The sequence below is a fragment of the Mustelus asterias genome, chromosome 8 (genome assembly GCF_964213995.1).
Source record: "Mustelus asterias chromosome 8, sMusAst1.hap1.1, whole genome shotgun sequence".
Classification (NCBI taxonomy): domain Eukaryota; kingdom Metazoa; phylum Chordata; class Chondrichthyes; order Carcharhiniformes; family Triakidae; genus Mustelus; species Mustelus asterias.
In genome coordinates, this window is record NC_135808.1 from 58,910,046 (window position 1) to 58,926,227 (window position 16,182).

Below are 16,182 nucleotides of genomic sequence, written 5' to 3' on the forward strand. Positions count from 1 at the left end.
TGTGAGACTTCTTACCACAATGTGACCCCAGGCTCTGACACTCAATGTGACCCCAGGCTCTGACTCTTACTGTAACCCCAGGCTCTGACCCTCAATGTGACCCCAGGCTCTGACTCTTACTGTAACCCCAGGCTCTGACCCTCAATGTGACCCCAGGCTCTGACCCTCAATGTGACCCCAGGCTCTGACCCTCAATGTGACCCCAGGCTCTGACTCTTACTGTAACCCCAGGCTCTGACACTCAATGTGGCCTCAGGCTCTGACCCTCAATGTGACCCCAGGCTCTGACCCTCAATGTGACCCCAGGCTCTGACTCTTACTGTAACCCCAGGCTCTGACCCTCAATGTGACCCCAGGCTCTGACCCTCAATGTGACCCCAGGCTCTGACTCTTACTGTAACCACAGTAAGAAGTTTAACAACACCAGGTTAAAGTCCAACAGGTTTATTTGGTAGCAAAAGCCACACAAGCTTTCGAAGCTCTAAGCCCCTTCTTCAGGTGAGTGGGAATTCTGTTCACAAACAGAGTTTATAAAGACACAGACTCAATTTACATGAATAATGGTTGGAATGCGAATACTTACAACTAATCAAGTCTTTAAGAAACAAAACAATGGGAGTGGAGAGAGCATCAAGACAGGCTAAAAAGATGTGTATTGTCTTCAGACAAGACAGCCACCCAGGCAAGACTGTTCTCTTCCTGTTGGGGAGCACTTCAGCGGTCACGGGCATTCGGCCTCTGATATTCGGGTAAGCGTTCTCCAAGGCGGCCTTCGCGACACACGACAGCGCAGAGTCGCTGAGCAGAAACTGATAGCCAAGTTCCGCACACACGCGGACGGCCTCAACCGGGATATTGGGTTCATGTCACACTATTTGTAACGCCCACAGTTGCGTGGACCTGCAGAGTTTCACTGGCTGTCTTGTCTGGAGACAATACACATCTTTTTAGCCTGTCTTGATGCTCTCTCCACTCACATTGTTTCGTTTCTTAAAGACTTGATTAGTTGTAAGTATTCGCATTCCAACCATTATTCATGTAAATTGAGTCTGTGTCTTTATAAACTCTGTTTGTGAACAGAATTCCCACTCACCTGAAGAAGGGGCTTAGAGCTTCGAAAGCTTGTGTGGCTTTTGCTACCAAATAAACCTGTTGGACTTTAACCTGGTGTTGTTAAACTTCTTACTGTGTTTACCCCAGTCCAACGCCGGCATCTCCACATCTTACTGTAACCCCAGGCTCTGACCCTCAATGTGACCCCAGGCTCTGACCCTCAATGTGACCCCAGGCTCTGACCCTCAATGTGACCCCAGGCTCTGACCCTCAATGTGACCCCAGGCTCTGACCCTCAATGTGACCCCAGGCTCTGACCCTCAATGTGACCCCAGGCTCTGACCCTCAGTGTGACCCCAGGCTCTGACCCTCAGTTCACTCCTAGGTTCTACCCCGTCAAACTGTTTCTGAATCCTATATCCTGAAAGCGAATGAAAGAATTGAACTGCCTTGCATATCCTGGCTAGATTTACAGTTCCCCAGAGGAAGTATGGCAGTTGGGGTGTAAAATTAAGCACCACATATCAGCCCCAACCCGCACCCACTGCAATTGTATCAACTGTGTGGAAGGCCAGCGCCAAGTGTTCACCTGGCAGACACCTGGTGCCTGGCAAGATGGGGGGAGGGGGTGCCTTCTCTTTAGGCCTCCTTGTTCACTAGAGGCCCTTCAAAGTAATTCTGCACCCCAAGCCTGATTTCCTTTTGCCCCTGCCTGATGATGTTGCAATCCTAGAAGTGGCCATGGCTCCCAGTGGCACTGCAGAGACATCTGGAATTTTAATTCCTGATTTTATTTGATTCAAATGGTGGCATTTGAACCCAGGTCCCAAGAACATTACCCCTGATCTTTGGATTGCAAATCTCATGACAATACCACTGCGCCACCATCTCCCCACTGAATCCCACAGAAGGGGTTAGAGATAACGTTAGGTAGCTTTTAGCTGTTAAGAAAGTCTCACACGATGTAAGAGCAACACTTAAAAGAATCTGAAATAAAAACAGAATATTTTGGAAAAGCTGAGCAGGTCGGGCAGCATCTGTGGAGAGAGAAACAGAGGCCAAAATTCTCCTTTCTGGCCTGCCGCAGGAATCATAGTGGGTGGAACAGAAAATTTGCTGGTCCATTCAAAGGTCCGTTGAGGTTGGGCGGGGATTTTCGGTCTTGGGGCGTATGCAGCCGGAGAATCCCGTCCAGAGTTAACGCTTCAAGTCCATTTGACTCTTTTTCAGAGCTGAAAAACTGAAATTGCTTTGTTCCACAGATCAGAGACAACTAACTCCTTCTTTAGTCTCTAAATTCTGCCCTTTTAAAGGAAACCAGGAGAAACTTCTGCAGCGAGAAGCCATCTAAACGAATAAAGTCATGGAAGTTGCATGAAAGACAATTTGTATCACAAGCTACACCCACCAAATCTTATATATTGCACTAGATTCCAGGTTTAGTACAACACTGCCTTGGTCCTAACAATTGTTGATTGTATCTACACCTACCTCTGGGAGGACAGCATATTGTGTCTCTTCAATCGATGTTATTTAGTTTATTTATGGGTCCACTTTGTTCCAAACCAAAAGGGTAAACACAATTCCTCCGCATTAATAAGATCCAGTAACAGTCTGCATTCAAGTTGAAAGTAGGGAATATCAATGCCTTGAGTCAGAGATATAATCTCCCACATCTCAATAGTCTCTGAAGTCCTTTTTTTAAAGAAAGTCATAAGGAGTGAATTCTGCCCCGAGCGTAAGTGAAATTAAAAGATCCGAATAAAGTCAAGTAAAAAAATAGGCTCGTCCTATTTGTTTTCAGACTAAGAAGTCAGAGCATGCAACCAGAAATGCTCTACATTCGCTAAGACACTAATCTCTTTCAGATCAGATGAATCGAATTGTTCACTACAAGCTAATTCCATAAACTTAAAATAGGTCGTTTGCCTATTATTTAATGTATATTCACACATATACCAAAGAGATGCTTCCAAACGTTGAGCAGCAATAACACTTATTTTCCGTCCATTGCTTTCGCTGCAAACAGTAGGTAATAAAATGCCTCTAATGCTAAATGTGTTCAGAGTCAAATTAATAGCTTGCCTTTTCTACCAAGACAAGGCACATGTACTCATACATAATACACAGCAGCTGCAAAGGACATGATACTGGGAAGTCGAAAAGCCCACTGGGAGGCGTGGGAACAGATAAGGAAAGGTTAGGCTTTTTCTTTATTACCTGAATAAATTACAGGCAGATTAATACAACTGAGATTAGGGCAGTAAAATGTCCCAGATGGAGAGGAAGACTGAAGACTCTACACATGCACCGTTGAAAGGGGGCTCCTATTATTCACTATGGTTTCAACCTAAATACCTGAGCCTTACATGAAACAGAAGAAAGCCTGTGAGAGTTACTCACAATATGTTAAGCCCAGTAATTAATCAACAGTAGCTTAAGCTTCAAAGAGTGCTGTAAAGGGCATGGGACATCCTGAGGTTGGGAAAGGTGATATATAAATGCAAATTATTTATTTTCCCTGTAAAAGAAAAGCAGAGTGAACATTTGCAACGGTATGCACTGCATTGGACTGGGAGCAAACACAACCTCGACCAGCCCAACCACTTTGGAACAAGTGCTCGCCACGTTCAGTGATTCTGTGAAGATCATTTCATGTACATTGAGCAGTGTGGCCGCTGTGTGGAGTCAGTGCACAAGTAGTGAGAAATTACGGCTCGGGATTGATGCTTCTTCATTGTACATCCAACCAGTTGTGGAAGATTCCCTCTTCACTTATGTTCAACTTCTGGTGAGACAGCAGCAGTTCTCACACTGGAATATTCTGATTTCCATAACTGTTACAGTGCTTATCATCACAATGTCATTGAGTTCAGGATCATTTACCTGAACCCCACTGGGACCTGATAGATAAAACTCAAAAGTACTGGGAATAGACCTACGAACAAAAACAACCCATAGTCTATTGACTTTTACTCTCTTGGTAAATAATTCAATTCCTGACCTCAGTGATCCTTATTCCTCTGAGTAAACAAGAAATGACCGCACAACGGGAAACTTATTAACTTGTTGAATGAACAATAACTATGTACACGGCACACTGAGTAGTGTTTGGAAGAGGTGAGCAGAAACAAAAAAGCTTAGCTGGACAAAAAGAGAGCCCAGAAAAATCAGAGACCAGCGAATCAGGCACCATCTCAGCCCACTGTCTTCCTTGGCAGCTAATGCGACAGAGACTGCCATGCCAGAATAGAGTTCCGGAGGCTCACCAAGCAATGCCAACCACCAAGTGCAAACCATTACTTCATGAGATGGAGCCTGCTAATGTAACATGTATCACTCTCAGATTGAAAATTATTAACTGAGCTGGTATCTACTGCTTTTGGTGGGAGGATCCTCCCTTGTGTGAAGAAGATTTCGCTCCTTCACGACTTTGTTCCAATTTTAAGCTTATGCCCCTGTGTCCTAGATATTCTCGCCGGAAGAAAATGGTTCTCTCTAATGACCCTATCAATCTTTTACAAAATCCCAAATGTTTCAATCAAATCACCTCTCAACCCTCTTTATTTCAGAGAATGCGTGTCCAGTTTGAGTGATCCCACCTCACAATCTGGCCCATTAATATGCCAGTCAATCTGCACTGCACTCCTTCCATGGTCTAAATATCCTTCCTAAGATGCAACACCCAAGACAATGTCTAGACATAAGGCCCGATTTTACCACTGCGTCATGCCTGTTTTCAGGTGTGAAAACTTGGTAAAGTCAGACGTGAGGCGATTAGCGCGATCCGCGCCTGCGTCCGAGCAGATGCCCACTTTACCATGGCCTGAAAATGGCCGCAATCCAAACCGCGCCCGAAACGGGCGCAATGGCAATTTAAATGCATTTGCATGCATTTAATCAAATTTATGGGCTGCCCGCCCAACTTTACTTGCATTTCCCCCTTTACCATCGCGTTCGCCCATTCTGATTTGGCGCGAAACAGGCATGCTCGGCAAAGGTCTGTTTCGGGCGCTCCAGCTTCTGCGGAGATAAGTTCAGAGCTTCCAACGGCTCTCTGACTCAGATCAGTGAGGGGGGGGGAGGGGGGGAAGCAGGCAGATCATTCTCTGGGGGGGTGGGCTGGGGGCATGGGGGGAGGAGAGAGGCCCGATTGTTCTCTGGGGGGGGGGGGGGGGGGGAGGGGGGGGAGGGAGGAGGGAAGCCCAATCATTCTCTGTTGGGGGGTGGGAGGAGGGAGGCGGGTCAGATGTATCTCTAGTGGGGTGGGGTGGGGGGGGGGGGAGGGAGGCCCGATCATTCTCTGTTGTGGGGGTGAGGAGGGAGGCCCGATCATTCTCTGTTGTGGGGGGGGAGGAGGGAGGCCCAATCATTCTCCATTGGTCGGGAGGGAGGAGGGAGGCCAGATCATTCTCGGTTGGGTGGGAGGAGGAGGGAGGCCCGATCATTCTCTGTTGGGGGGTGGGAGGAGGGAGGTGGGTCAGATGTATCTCTGGTGGGGCGGGGGCGGGGGCGGGGAGGGAGACCTGATCATTCTCTGTTGCGGGGGGGAGGGGGGGGGGCAGAGGGGGGCCCAATCATTCTCTATTGGTCAGGCGGGAGGAGGGAGGCCAGATCATTCTCGGTTGGGTGGGAGGAGGAGGGAGGCCCAATCATTCCCTGTTGGGTGGGGGGGAGGAGGGAGGCCCAATTGTTTTCTGGTTGGGGAGGCGGGGGGGCAGGAATCGGGGAGGTCTGCTGCCATTCTGCGGGCGATCGGTGGGGGGGAAGTGTGACAGAGGGTCGTGATTGGTCTGGGTAGAGGGGAGAGTGGGTGGATAAGGAGGACAGTTATGTTGAGGGGTGGGGTGATGTCTGTGAGGGCCATCGCTTCCGGGCCGCTTTGTCCGCTTTTTGCGGCCTGGGAGCAATGTGGCAGGGGTGCGTTTTTCAAATTTTTTTTTGACTACACATGCGCAGTTCAGAGCTCCGATCGTTTCGGGTGGGCTAAGCTCCGCCCACAGCGCGATTCAGACTCGCGATTTTTTTTTCAGGCTAAGTGCGTATGGGGGTGCCTGAGAACAGATTTCCAAGTCCGATCAAAATGGTAAAATCGGGCCTACAGTCTAACTAGGGCTTTTTTAGCTATAGCAAAACTTCCTCTCCTTTATGTTCTCGCTTGCTGGTTATAAAGTTTTAAGATATTATCCTTTTTGCTATTTTTTTGGAGTTGACAACCACATTTTAGTGACTTTCATACATGAATTCCTAAATTTCTTTGGACGTCCAATTTTTCATTATTTAAATAATACTTAGCTTCTTGAGTCAGAATGGATGACTTCACACCTATCTGAACCCACTGGCTTAATCTATCAAGGTCTCTTTTTATTTTTATGCTTGCATTACACTCTTAGCCATGCCACCAGTCATTGCATTATCAACAAACTTGGATGTGTAGAAGTCTGCTCATCTAAGTAAGTTTATCTAATTTTAGCCTTCTTACAAAAATGTCGTACAGGGATAGAGTGAGTGGCCTTTCCTTTGCTGAATGAACAAACCCTTAAAACAAAAATAATACAATAAACTAAATACCAGATTATTGTTGCAAATGAGAACAAATGAAGTCAGTTGCAGATGGTCAGAGGATGGATAGCATTAATCTCACTGTGACCATTGAGTGCAGGCTGTTGTGATTTAAAGCAGCTGATGCTCACTGGGGAAAGATTAGAGGTCAATTATATATAAGAACCAGTTTAGGTCCAGGCAGGAGGCAGTTTAACCCTGACTGTCTGCCTCTCAACTATGACTACATTGACAGCCGGGTGGCCTTGGAGAGGGAGCACAAGGTGTTCATCAACACACTTCAGGCCTTCCCATGGCTGGTGGGCTCTGTGGGTGTTCATAGAATCATAGAAACTTACAGTGCAGAAGGGGGCCATTTGGCCCATCAAGTCTGCACTGACCACAATCTCACCCAGGCCCTATCCCCATAACCCCATACATTTACCCTAGCTAGTTCCTCCTGACACGAAGAGGCAATTTAGCATGGCCAATCCACCTAACCCGCACATCTTTGGACTGTGTGAGGAAACTGGAGCACCCGGAGGAAACCCACGCAGACACAGGGAGAGTGTGCAAACTCCACACAGACAGTGACCCAAGCCGGGAATCGAACCCAGGTCCCTGACACTGTGAGGCAGCAGTGCTAACCACTGTGCCGCCCATGGTTTGTGCATCATCACCCCCGAGAATGACATTTTAGTTCAGTTAGTTAAGTTTCCTTTTGATGTTTTGTTTCCATTACAGTGTCCCAGCAGAGGCTGTCACCCTCTCGTTAGATTATTTTATTGATTTTTATTTATTAAAACGAGTATAAGAACCTGCTTTCATTGGTGAAGGGGGAAAACTGTGTGGCAGGGAGAAGTAGTCCACAATTACGTTACACTGGGTTTTGTGAATCAACATATGTTGAAGACAGAATGGTTGCAGCTTCTTCCTTCACCAGAAGTCTGCTCAACAGATCGTTGTATATACTTCTTATTAAGACATATTACGAAGTAAGGTAGTGGAGATGGAAACTCCCGTGTTTTTCAATACAACCTTAGATGCCATAATAGGAGAAGGTCTGGAGTAATGACCACTCTGAAATTTATGTTTAAGAATTCCATTAAAGTTTACAACTAATACTTGCTCCGCTGAATAGATGCAACCTGCATCAGAACACAGCAACCAACACTCACTCTTCTGAATAAAAACATATTCAATTAGTGCACAAACCCATTCAGAAACTCCGTTAGTATAGGAACTAACCACATCCTGCTTAGTAAACACACATTTCATTAGTACACTGACTTACCCTCTGAAATATCTGTGCTCCAGCGCTTCTGGCCTCAGAAGCAATCCTGATTTTAATCACTCTATCATTGACAACCATGCCTTCAGCTGTCTAGGCCTTAACTTATAGATATCCCTCCCTAAACTTCTCCACTTCCCTCCCTCTGTTTCCTCCTAAATACACAACTCTTTGACTGATATCCTGTTATATAGCATGGTACCAATTTTGATAACTCTCCCGTTAAGTACCTTGGCATATTTTACTGCATAATGTTGTTGTTATTAAAATCTGCCCCTTTGATCAAGCTTAGGGCGGCATGGTGACACAGTGTTTAGCACTGCTGCCTCACAGCGCCAGGGACCCGGGTTCAATTCCCGGCTTGGGTGTGTGTGGAGTTTGCATGTTCTCCCCGTGTCTGCGTGGGTTTCCTCCAAGCGCTCCAGTTTCCTCCCACATTCTGAAAGACGTGCTGGTTAGGTGCATTGACTCCAACAGGCGCTGGACTCTGGCGACTAGGGGAATTTTGCAGTAACTTCATTGCAGTGTTAATGTAAGCCTTACTTGTGACTAATAAATAAACTTTATTTTACTTAGAATGTTTAATAACAAGTGATTCTCGGTCAATGGAGCCTTTTTTGTCTCTGCTGATTAGAACAGTTGTGGAGCTCTTAGTCTAAAGGCTGGCTATTGGTGGGGTCTAAATTTAAGTAAGAATGGCCCTATAACAGAGGACCACCCCAGATTACATTGTTCAAGCTTTGAACCATTTGAAAAGGGCTCTTGTTGGCTATGGAACCATATGAATGCTTCCGTTTAATTAAGAGTGAGCACCCTGTTCACCAGATGGCAGTGGGGCTAAAGGATTAAATTATGAAAACAAGTTGCATGGATGAGACTTCTATTGTCAGCTACAGTAGATTAAGGGATGATCTGATCAAGGCATTCAAGAAGGATTAAAGGATTTGATAAAGCAGATTCATATTATTTCCTCTGGTATGGATGTCCAGAACAAGTGGATTTAAGGAGCTTATACAAGACACTAGTTAGACCTCAGCTGGAATATTGTGCACAGTTCTGGGTGTCACGCTATAGGAAAGATGTTAAAGTTTATTTAATAGTGTCACAAGTAGGCTTACATTAACACTGCAATGAAGTTACTGTGAAAATCCCCTAGTTGCCACACTCCGGCGCCTGTTTGGGTACACTGAGGGCGAATTTAGCATGGCCAATGCACCTAACCAGCACGTCTTTCAGACTGCGGGAGGAAACCGGAGCACCCGAAGGAAACCCATGGGGAGAGTGTGCAGACTCCGCACAGCCAGTGACCTAAGCTGGGAATCGAATCTGGGATCCCTGGCACTATGAGGCAGCAGTGCTAACCTGTGAACATATTGGAGAGAGTGTGCAGAAGAGGTTTACAAGAATGGTTCCAGTGTTGAGAAGCGCCACTTTTGAGGAAAGTTTGGAGAAGTTGGGACTGTTCTTCTTGGAGAGAAGAAAGCTGAGAGGAGGTTTGGTAGAGGTATTCAAAATCATGAGGGGGCTGGACAGAGTAGATAAGGACCAAGGAAAGACGGAGGATGAGGGGTGACCTAATAGAGGTGTATAAAATTATGAAAGGCATAGATAGGGTGAACGGTGGGAAGCTTTTTCCCAGATCGGTGGTGACGTTCACGAGGGGTCATAGGTTCAAGGTGAGGGGGGGAGGTTTAACACGGATATCAGAAGGACGTATTTTACACAGAGGGTGGTGGGGGCCTGGAATGCGCTGCCGGGCAAGGTGGTGGAGGCGGACACACTGGGAACGTTTAAGACTTATCTAGATAGCCACATGAACGGAGTGGGAATGGAGGGATACAAAAGTATGGTCTAGCTTGGACCAGGGAGCGGCGCGGGCTTGGAGGGCCGAAGGGCCTGTTCCTGTGCTGTATTGTTCTTTGTTCCTAGTCATAAAAGGATCAAGCACAAGAGCGCATGGATTTAAAGTGATCTACAAAAGAAGAAGATATGATGTGAGAAAAATACTTTTCACACAAGTGGTTTGGTCTGGAATGCACTGCCTGGAAGTGTGGAGGTGGCAGGTTCAATTGAGACCAAACACTTCAGTAGGATATTAGATGATTACTTTAATAGAAACAATGTGCAGGGGAATGGGGTAAAGGCAAGGGAAAGGCACTAAGTCATGATGCTTATTTGGAGAGCCAGTGCAGACATGATGGGCCAAATGGCCTCCTGTTGCACAGTAACAATTCTCTGATTCTGTGAAATCTTATAACTATTCAGCAGTGATGACAGGAAGCATTTCTTCATAGAAAGGGTAGTGGAAATGTGGAACCTTCTCCCCGAAAAAAACTGTTGAGGCAGTGAGTCAATTGAAAATTTCAAAACTAAGATGGGTAGATTGTTGTTAACTAAGGGTTTTAAGAGCCCACAGTAGTTAAATTGAATAAAGATACAGATAGCCATGTTCTTATTGATTGATAAAGCAGACTTGAGATGCTCAATATAGCCAATTACTGTTCCTATATTCCTTATGGATAGGTCCCCCGAATTTCCATTACATTTGTGGCTTGAATGAGTTTTTCTTTCAGTTAGTATGCAACCCCTATGTATGAAACCCCTACATTTCATATTAGAATGGAATTGTATCACATCTGAATGTCCAAAATAAAATAAGCCCATATACTGAGCATAACATTAGGCTTTAAAGAAATATTCAGCCCATTAAATAACAAACTAATGTCTACACTGCAGTCACATTGGTTTACTGTCCTGTTCATTCACTCTAGGGTTAAGCAGTATTAATTTGGATAGGGTTGACAAACAAATGGAGCAAATTAGGACAAGAAAATGGCTCATAAGCAGATATGTATTGCTTTTAAAATCACTGAAGATCCTAAGGTTGTTGTTGGTTGTCCATCAATGAAAATGACCTAATTCATCACCTGGAGTGGTTGGTGATGTTCTAATGGGTACGTAGGTGGCTCCTGAGGCCTATGTGTGCCTGGGAGGTTCTGTCGCACATAGGACAGGATTTCACAGATGGCTGAGTTTTAGATGAATTGCTAGTTTGGGATTTCCTTTCCGTTAGGTTAAAATGAAGTGCCACTTACATTTGATGATGCCATTGAGATGTCAGTTTGTGCTATTGGTCTTTAGCTCTATAGTCCTGTATATACTATATATTCCTGTCCATGTTAGTGACAAATGCATTTTGAAGGGAGATGGTGACATGGTAAGATCACTGGAGTAGTAATCCCAAGCCGCAGGGTAATGGGGACATGGGTTTCAAACCCAACATGGCAACTGGTGGAAGTTAAATGCAAATAATTAATAAATTAAATTAACTAATAAATCTGGAATTGAAAGCTAGTTTGAAATAATGATTGATTGTTGTAAACATTTATCAGATTCCCTTATGTTGTTCAGGGGACAACATGTCATTGGGGCGGCACGGTAGCACAGTGGTTAGCACTGCTGCTTCACAGCTCCAGGGTCCCGGGTTCGATTCCTGGCTCGGGTCACTGTCTGTGTGGAGTTTGCACATTCTCCTCGTGTCTGCGTGGGTTTCCTCCGGGTGCTCCGGTTTCCTCCCACAGTCCAAAGATGTGCGGGTTAGGTTGATTGGCCAGGTTAAAAATTGCCCCTTAGAGTCCTGAGATGCGTAGGTTAGAGGGATTCGCGGGTAAAATATGTGGGGGTAGGGCCTGGGTGGGATTGTGGTCGGTGCAGACTCGATGGGCCGAATGGCCTCCTTCTGCACTGTAGGGATTCTATGTGCTGTCTTCACCTGATTTGGCCTATAGAAACTAGAAACAGGAGTAGGCCATTCGGCCCTTCGAGCCTGCTCCGCCATTCATTATGATCATGACTGATCATCAAATTCAATATCCCGATCTCTCCCTTCCTCCCATATCCCTTGATCCCTTTAGTCTCAAGAGCTATATCTAATTTTTTCTTGAAATCAAACAACGATTTGGCCTCAACTACAATAGAAACATATTTGACTCCAGCTTCACAGCAATGTCACTGACTCTGAAATAGCTGAGCAAGCCACACAGTTGTGGCAAATGGGATGGGCAACAAATGCTGTCTTTTCCAAAGATGGTGGCACAGTGGTTAGCACTGCTGCCTGACAGCACCAGGGCTTGGGTCACTGTCTGTGCAGAGTCTGCACGTTCTCCCCGTGTCTGCGTGGGTTTCCTCCGGGTGCTCTGCTTTCCTCCCACAGTCCGAAAGACGTGCTGGTTAGGTGCATTGGCCATGCTAAGTTCTCCCTCAGTGTACCTGAACAGGTGCCGAAGTGTGGCCACTGGGGGATTTTCACAGTAACTTCATTGCAGTGTTAATGTAAGCCTACTTGTAACATAGTAAATAAAGTAAATTTTTAAAAAGTGCACATCCCAAGAAAAAAAAATCAAACATGTCAATGAACACCTCCAATATCCATGCTTTCCTCCCTCATTTGAATATGCCGTTCTGTGCAAGCAGAGCATGAAGTCCCATTTAATGAGGAATGGCCTCATTTGCCTCAAATACGTCAAATATTGATTGATTCAAACTTTAATTGTCTTCAAGTTAAGCGCAACAAACCACAAAACAGAAAGTTCAGGTTCAGCCTAACCTGTGAGGTAATCTGGGTCTGGTATGGGATCCGATAGCTCTTCCTGACACTGGATTTCACTGGGCAGAGCCGATATAAGCATTCCGTCTGGCAGCTGCTGTGGGATACCAGTCACAAAATTCTTCTGCCTAAAGGAGAGAAGAAAACAGTCCATGATGGAAACAGTTTGTTGAATATTATAGCTACAGAGTTGGAAAACGTTGATAAATTCATAAATTAAAATTAACATAAATTAAAATTAACAATGATACACTCTTCACATTTGTTTACAATATTTGAATCTGAAAACCATGTATGTTTACTGGATTTGGACTGGTTGAATTTCAGAGGGTACAGGAAGTTCCGGGTCAGCAAAATCATTTGGTCCTTCCTAACTGACCCACAACTCCATTGCCTCTGTTGACCCAGTCATGACCTTTAGCTGTTTCTGAAGTCCTCTGCATTATTTCGATATTAAGCCCCAACACACCAAAATCACACTGTTGAGTGTCATCTTACAATTTGAACGGCCGCACTGCAGATCCACTTTTCCTTGCCAGAGGTGACTCGTACACCACACTTGCACAATGATTTTCTGCGTGGACACGGAATTGGTTCGGTGCATCATTGAACTTGCCTGCCAGCACAGACCTTTCTGCCATGACTCACTAGGATGGCAAAGCAATTCTTGGGCAATTGTAATTTACATTTCCAACTTGCAGATTATTGCCTCTAAATATGATTGAATCCTGTAATGTCCTGCTGGGAAGTTTGGCATGTCAGCTATGTTGGCTCTCACCAACTTTTACAGATGCACCATAGAAAGCATTCTTTCTAGTTGTATCACAGCTTGGTTTGGCTCCTGCTCTGCCCAAGACCGTAAGAGATTACTAAAGGTCGTGAATGTAGCTCAATCCACCACGCAAACCAGCCTCCCATCCATTGACACTGTCAACACTTCCCGCTGCCTCGGAAAAGCAACCAGCATAATTAAGGATCCCACGTACCCCGGACATTCTCTCTTCCACCTTCTTCCATCCGGAAAAAGATACAGAAGTCTGAGGTCACGTACCAAATGACTCAAGAACAGCTCTTCCCTGCTGCCTTCAGACTTTTGAATGGAGCTACTTTGCATTCAGTTGATCTTTCTCTACACCCTAGCTATGACTGTAACACTACATTCTGCAATCTCTTCTTTCCTTCTCTACGTACAGTAGGCTTTGTCTGTATAACGTACAAGAAGCAATACTTTTCATTGTATACTAATACATGTGACAGTAATAAATCAAATCAAATCAAAACACTGAGGAGAGGCTGAGTTGACGAAAATAACTCAGCCTTTTCTGTACTCATTTCCTAAGTGGGTTCTTCCAAAAAATGCAAAACTTGCCAAAGTTTTTCTCTTTACCCAGGACATAAAATTAAAATTGGTTTGAAATTATTCAAGGTTGTTACCCTGTATTACTTAACACAGAAGTCCATTCTATATAATTATTATTTTATAGGGATGTGGTGGTGTAGTGGGTTTTGGCATTGGACTAATAATCCAAAGACCCAAGCTAATGCTCTGGGGATCCTGGATTTGAATCCCACCACAGCAGCTCATGGAATTTGAGTTTAATGATGAAAGGAATATGGAATTAAAAGTGTATTGATACCATGAAATTGCTGTTGTATAAACCTATCTGGTTCACTAATGTCTTTTAGGGAATGAAATCTGCTGTCCTTACCTGGTCTAACCTACATGTGACTCCAGATCTACAGCGGTGTGGTTGATCCTCTAACGCCCTCTCAATGACAATTTGGGATGGGCAATAAACATTGGCCTAGGCCAGCGATGCCCACATTCCATAAAATGAATTTTGATAGAATGTGTGAGGAGCTTCTTGTTTTCAGTTTAAAATCTGTATTTCATCAGTTTAAAGTCTGTGCCTCATTGTAACACTGTCACTAATAGAACATAGAACATAGAACATTACAGCACAGAACAGGCCCTTCGGCCCACGATGTTGTGCCGACCTTCATCTGAAACCAAGATCAAGCTATCCCACTCCCTACCATCCTGGTGTGCTCCATGTGCCTATCCAATAACCGCTTAAACGTTCCCAAAGTGTCCGACTCCACTATCACTGCAGGCAGTCCATTCCACACCCCAACCACTCTCTGCGTGAAGAACCTACCTCTGATATCCTTCCTATATCTCCCACCATGAACCCTATAGTTATGCCCCCTTGTAATAGCTCCATCCACCCGAGGAAATAGTCTTTGAACGTTCACTCGATCTATCCCCTTCATCATTTTATAAACCTCTATTAAGTCTCCCCTCAATCTCCTCTGCTCCAGAGAGAACAGCCCCAGCTCCCTCAACCTTTCCTCATAAGACCGACACTCCAAACCAGGCAGCATCCTGGTAAATCTCCTCTGCACTCTTTCCAGCGCTTCCACATCCTTCTTATACTGAGGTGACCAGAACTGCACGCAATATTCCAAATGCGGTCTCACCAAGGTCCTGTACAGTTGCAGCATAACCCCACGGCTCTTAAACTCCAACCCCCTGTTAATAAAAGCTAACACACTATATGCCTTCTTCACAGCTCTATCCACTTGAGTGGCAACCTTTAGAGATCTGTGGATATGGACCCCAAGATCTCTCTGTTCCTCCACAGTCTTCAGAACCCTACCTTTGACCCTGTAATCCACATTTAAATTAGTCCTACCAAAATGAATCACCTCACATTTATCAGGGTTAAACTCCATTTGCCATTTTTCAGCCCAGCTTTGCATCCTATCTATGTCTCTTTGCAGCCTACAACACCCCTCCACCTCATCCACTACTCCACCAATCTTGGTGTCATCAGCAAATTTACTGATCCACCCTTCAGCCCCCTCCTCTAAGTCATTAATAAAAATCACAAAGAGCAGAGGACCAAGCACCGATCCCTGCGGCACTCCGCTAGCAACCTGCCTCCAGTCCGAAAATTTTCCATCCACCACCACCCTCTGTCTTCGATCAGATAGCCAGTTACCTATCCAATCGGCCAACTTTCCCTCTATCCCACACCTCCTTACTTTCATCATAAGCCGACCATGGGGGACCTTATCAAACGCCTTACTAAAATCCATGTATATGACATCAACCGCCCTACCTTCATCAACACACCTAGTTACCTCCTCAAAAAATTCTATCAAATTTGTGAGGCACGATTTGCCCTTCACAAATCCGTGCTGACTATCCCGGATTAATCCGCATCTTTCTAAATGGTCGTAAATCCCATCCCTAAGGACCTTTTCCATCAATTTACCAACCACCGAAGTCAGACTAACCGGTCTATAATTACCAGGGTCATTTCTATTCCCTTTCTTAAACAGAGGAACAACATTTGCCACTCTCCAGTCCTCTGGCACCATCCCCGTGGACAGCGAGGACCCAAAGATCAAAGCCAAAGGCTCTGCAATCTCATCCCTCGCCTCCCAAAGAATCCTAGGATACATTTCATCAGGCCCAGGGGACTTATCGACCTTCAGTTTATTCAAAACTGCCAATACATCCTCCCTCCGAACATCTATTTCCTCCAGCCTATTAGCCTGTAACACCTTCTCTTCCTGAAAAACATGGCCCCTCTCCTTGGTGAACACTGAAGAAAAGTATTCATTCATCACCTCGCCTATCTCTACTGATTCCATACACAAGTTCCCACCACTGTCCTTGACC

The 16,182-nt window shown here is 45.2% G+C and overlaps 1 protein-coding gene across 1 annotated transcript in view; it reads right to left on the reverse strand.

The window, feature by feature from the left end:
* astn1 (astrotactin 1) overlaps positions 1–16,182 on the reverse strand; it is a 2,581,734-nt gene that overhangs the window by 624,136 nt on the left and 1,941,416 nt on the right. Inside the window, exon 17 of the mRNA XM_078219174.1 lies at positions 12,492–12,619. Coding sequence (XP_078075300.1) covers positions 12,492–12,619 — 128 coding nt within the window. The remainder of the gene's footprint in view (positions 1–12,491; positions 12,620–16,182) is intronic.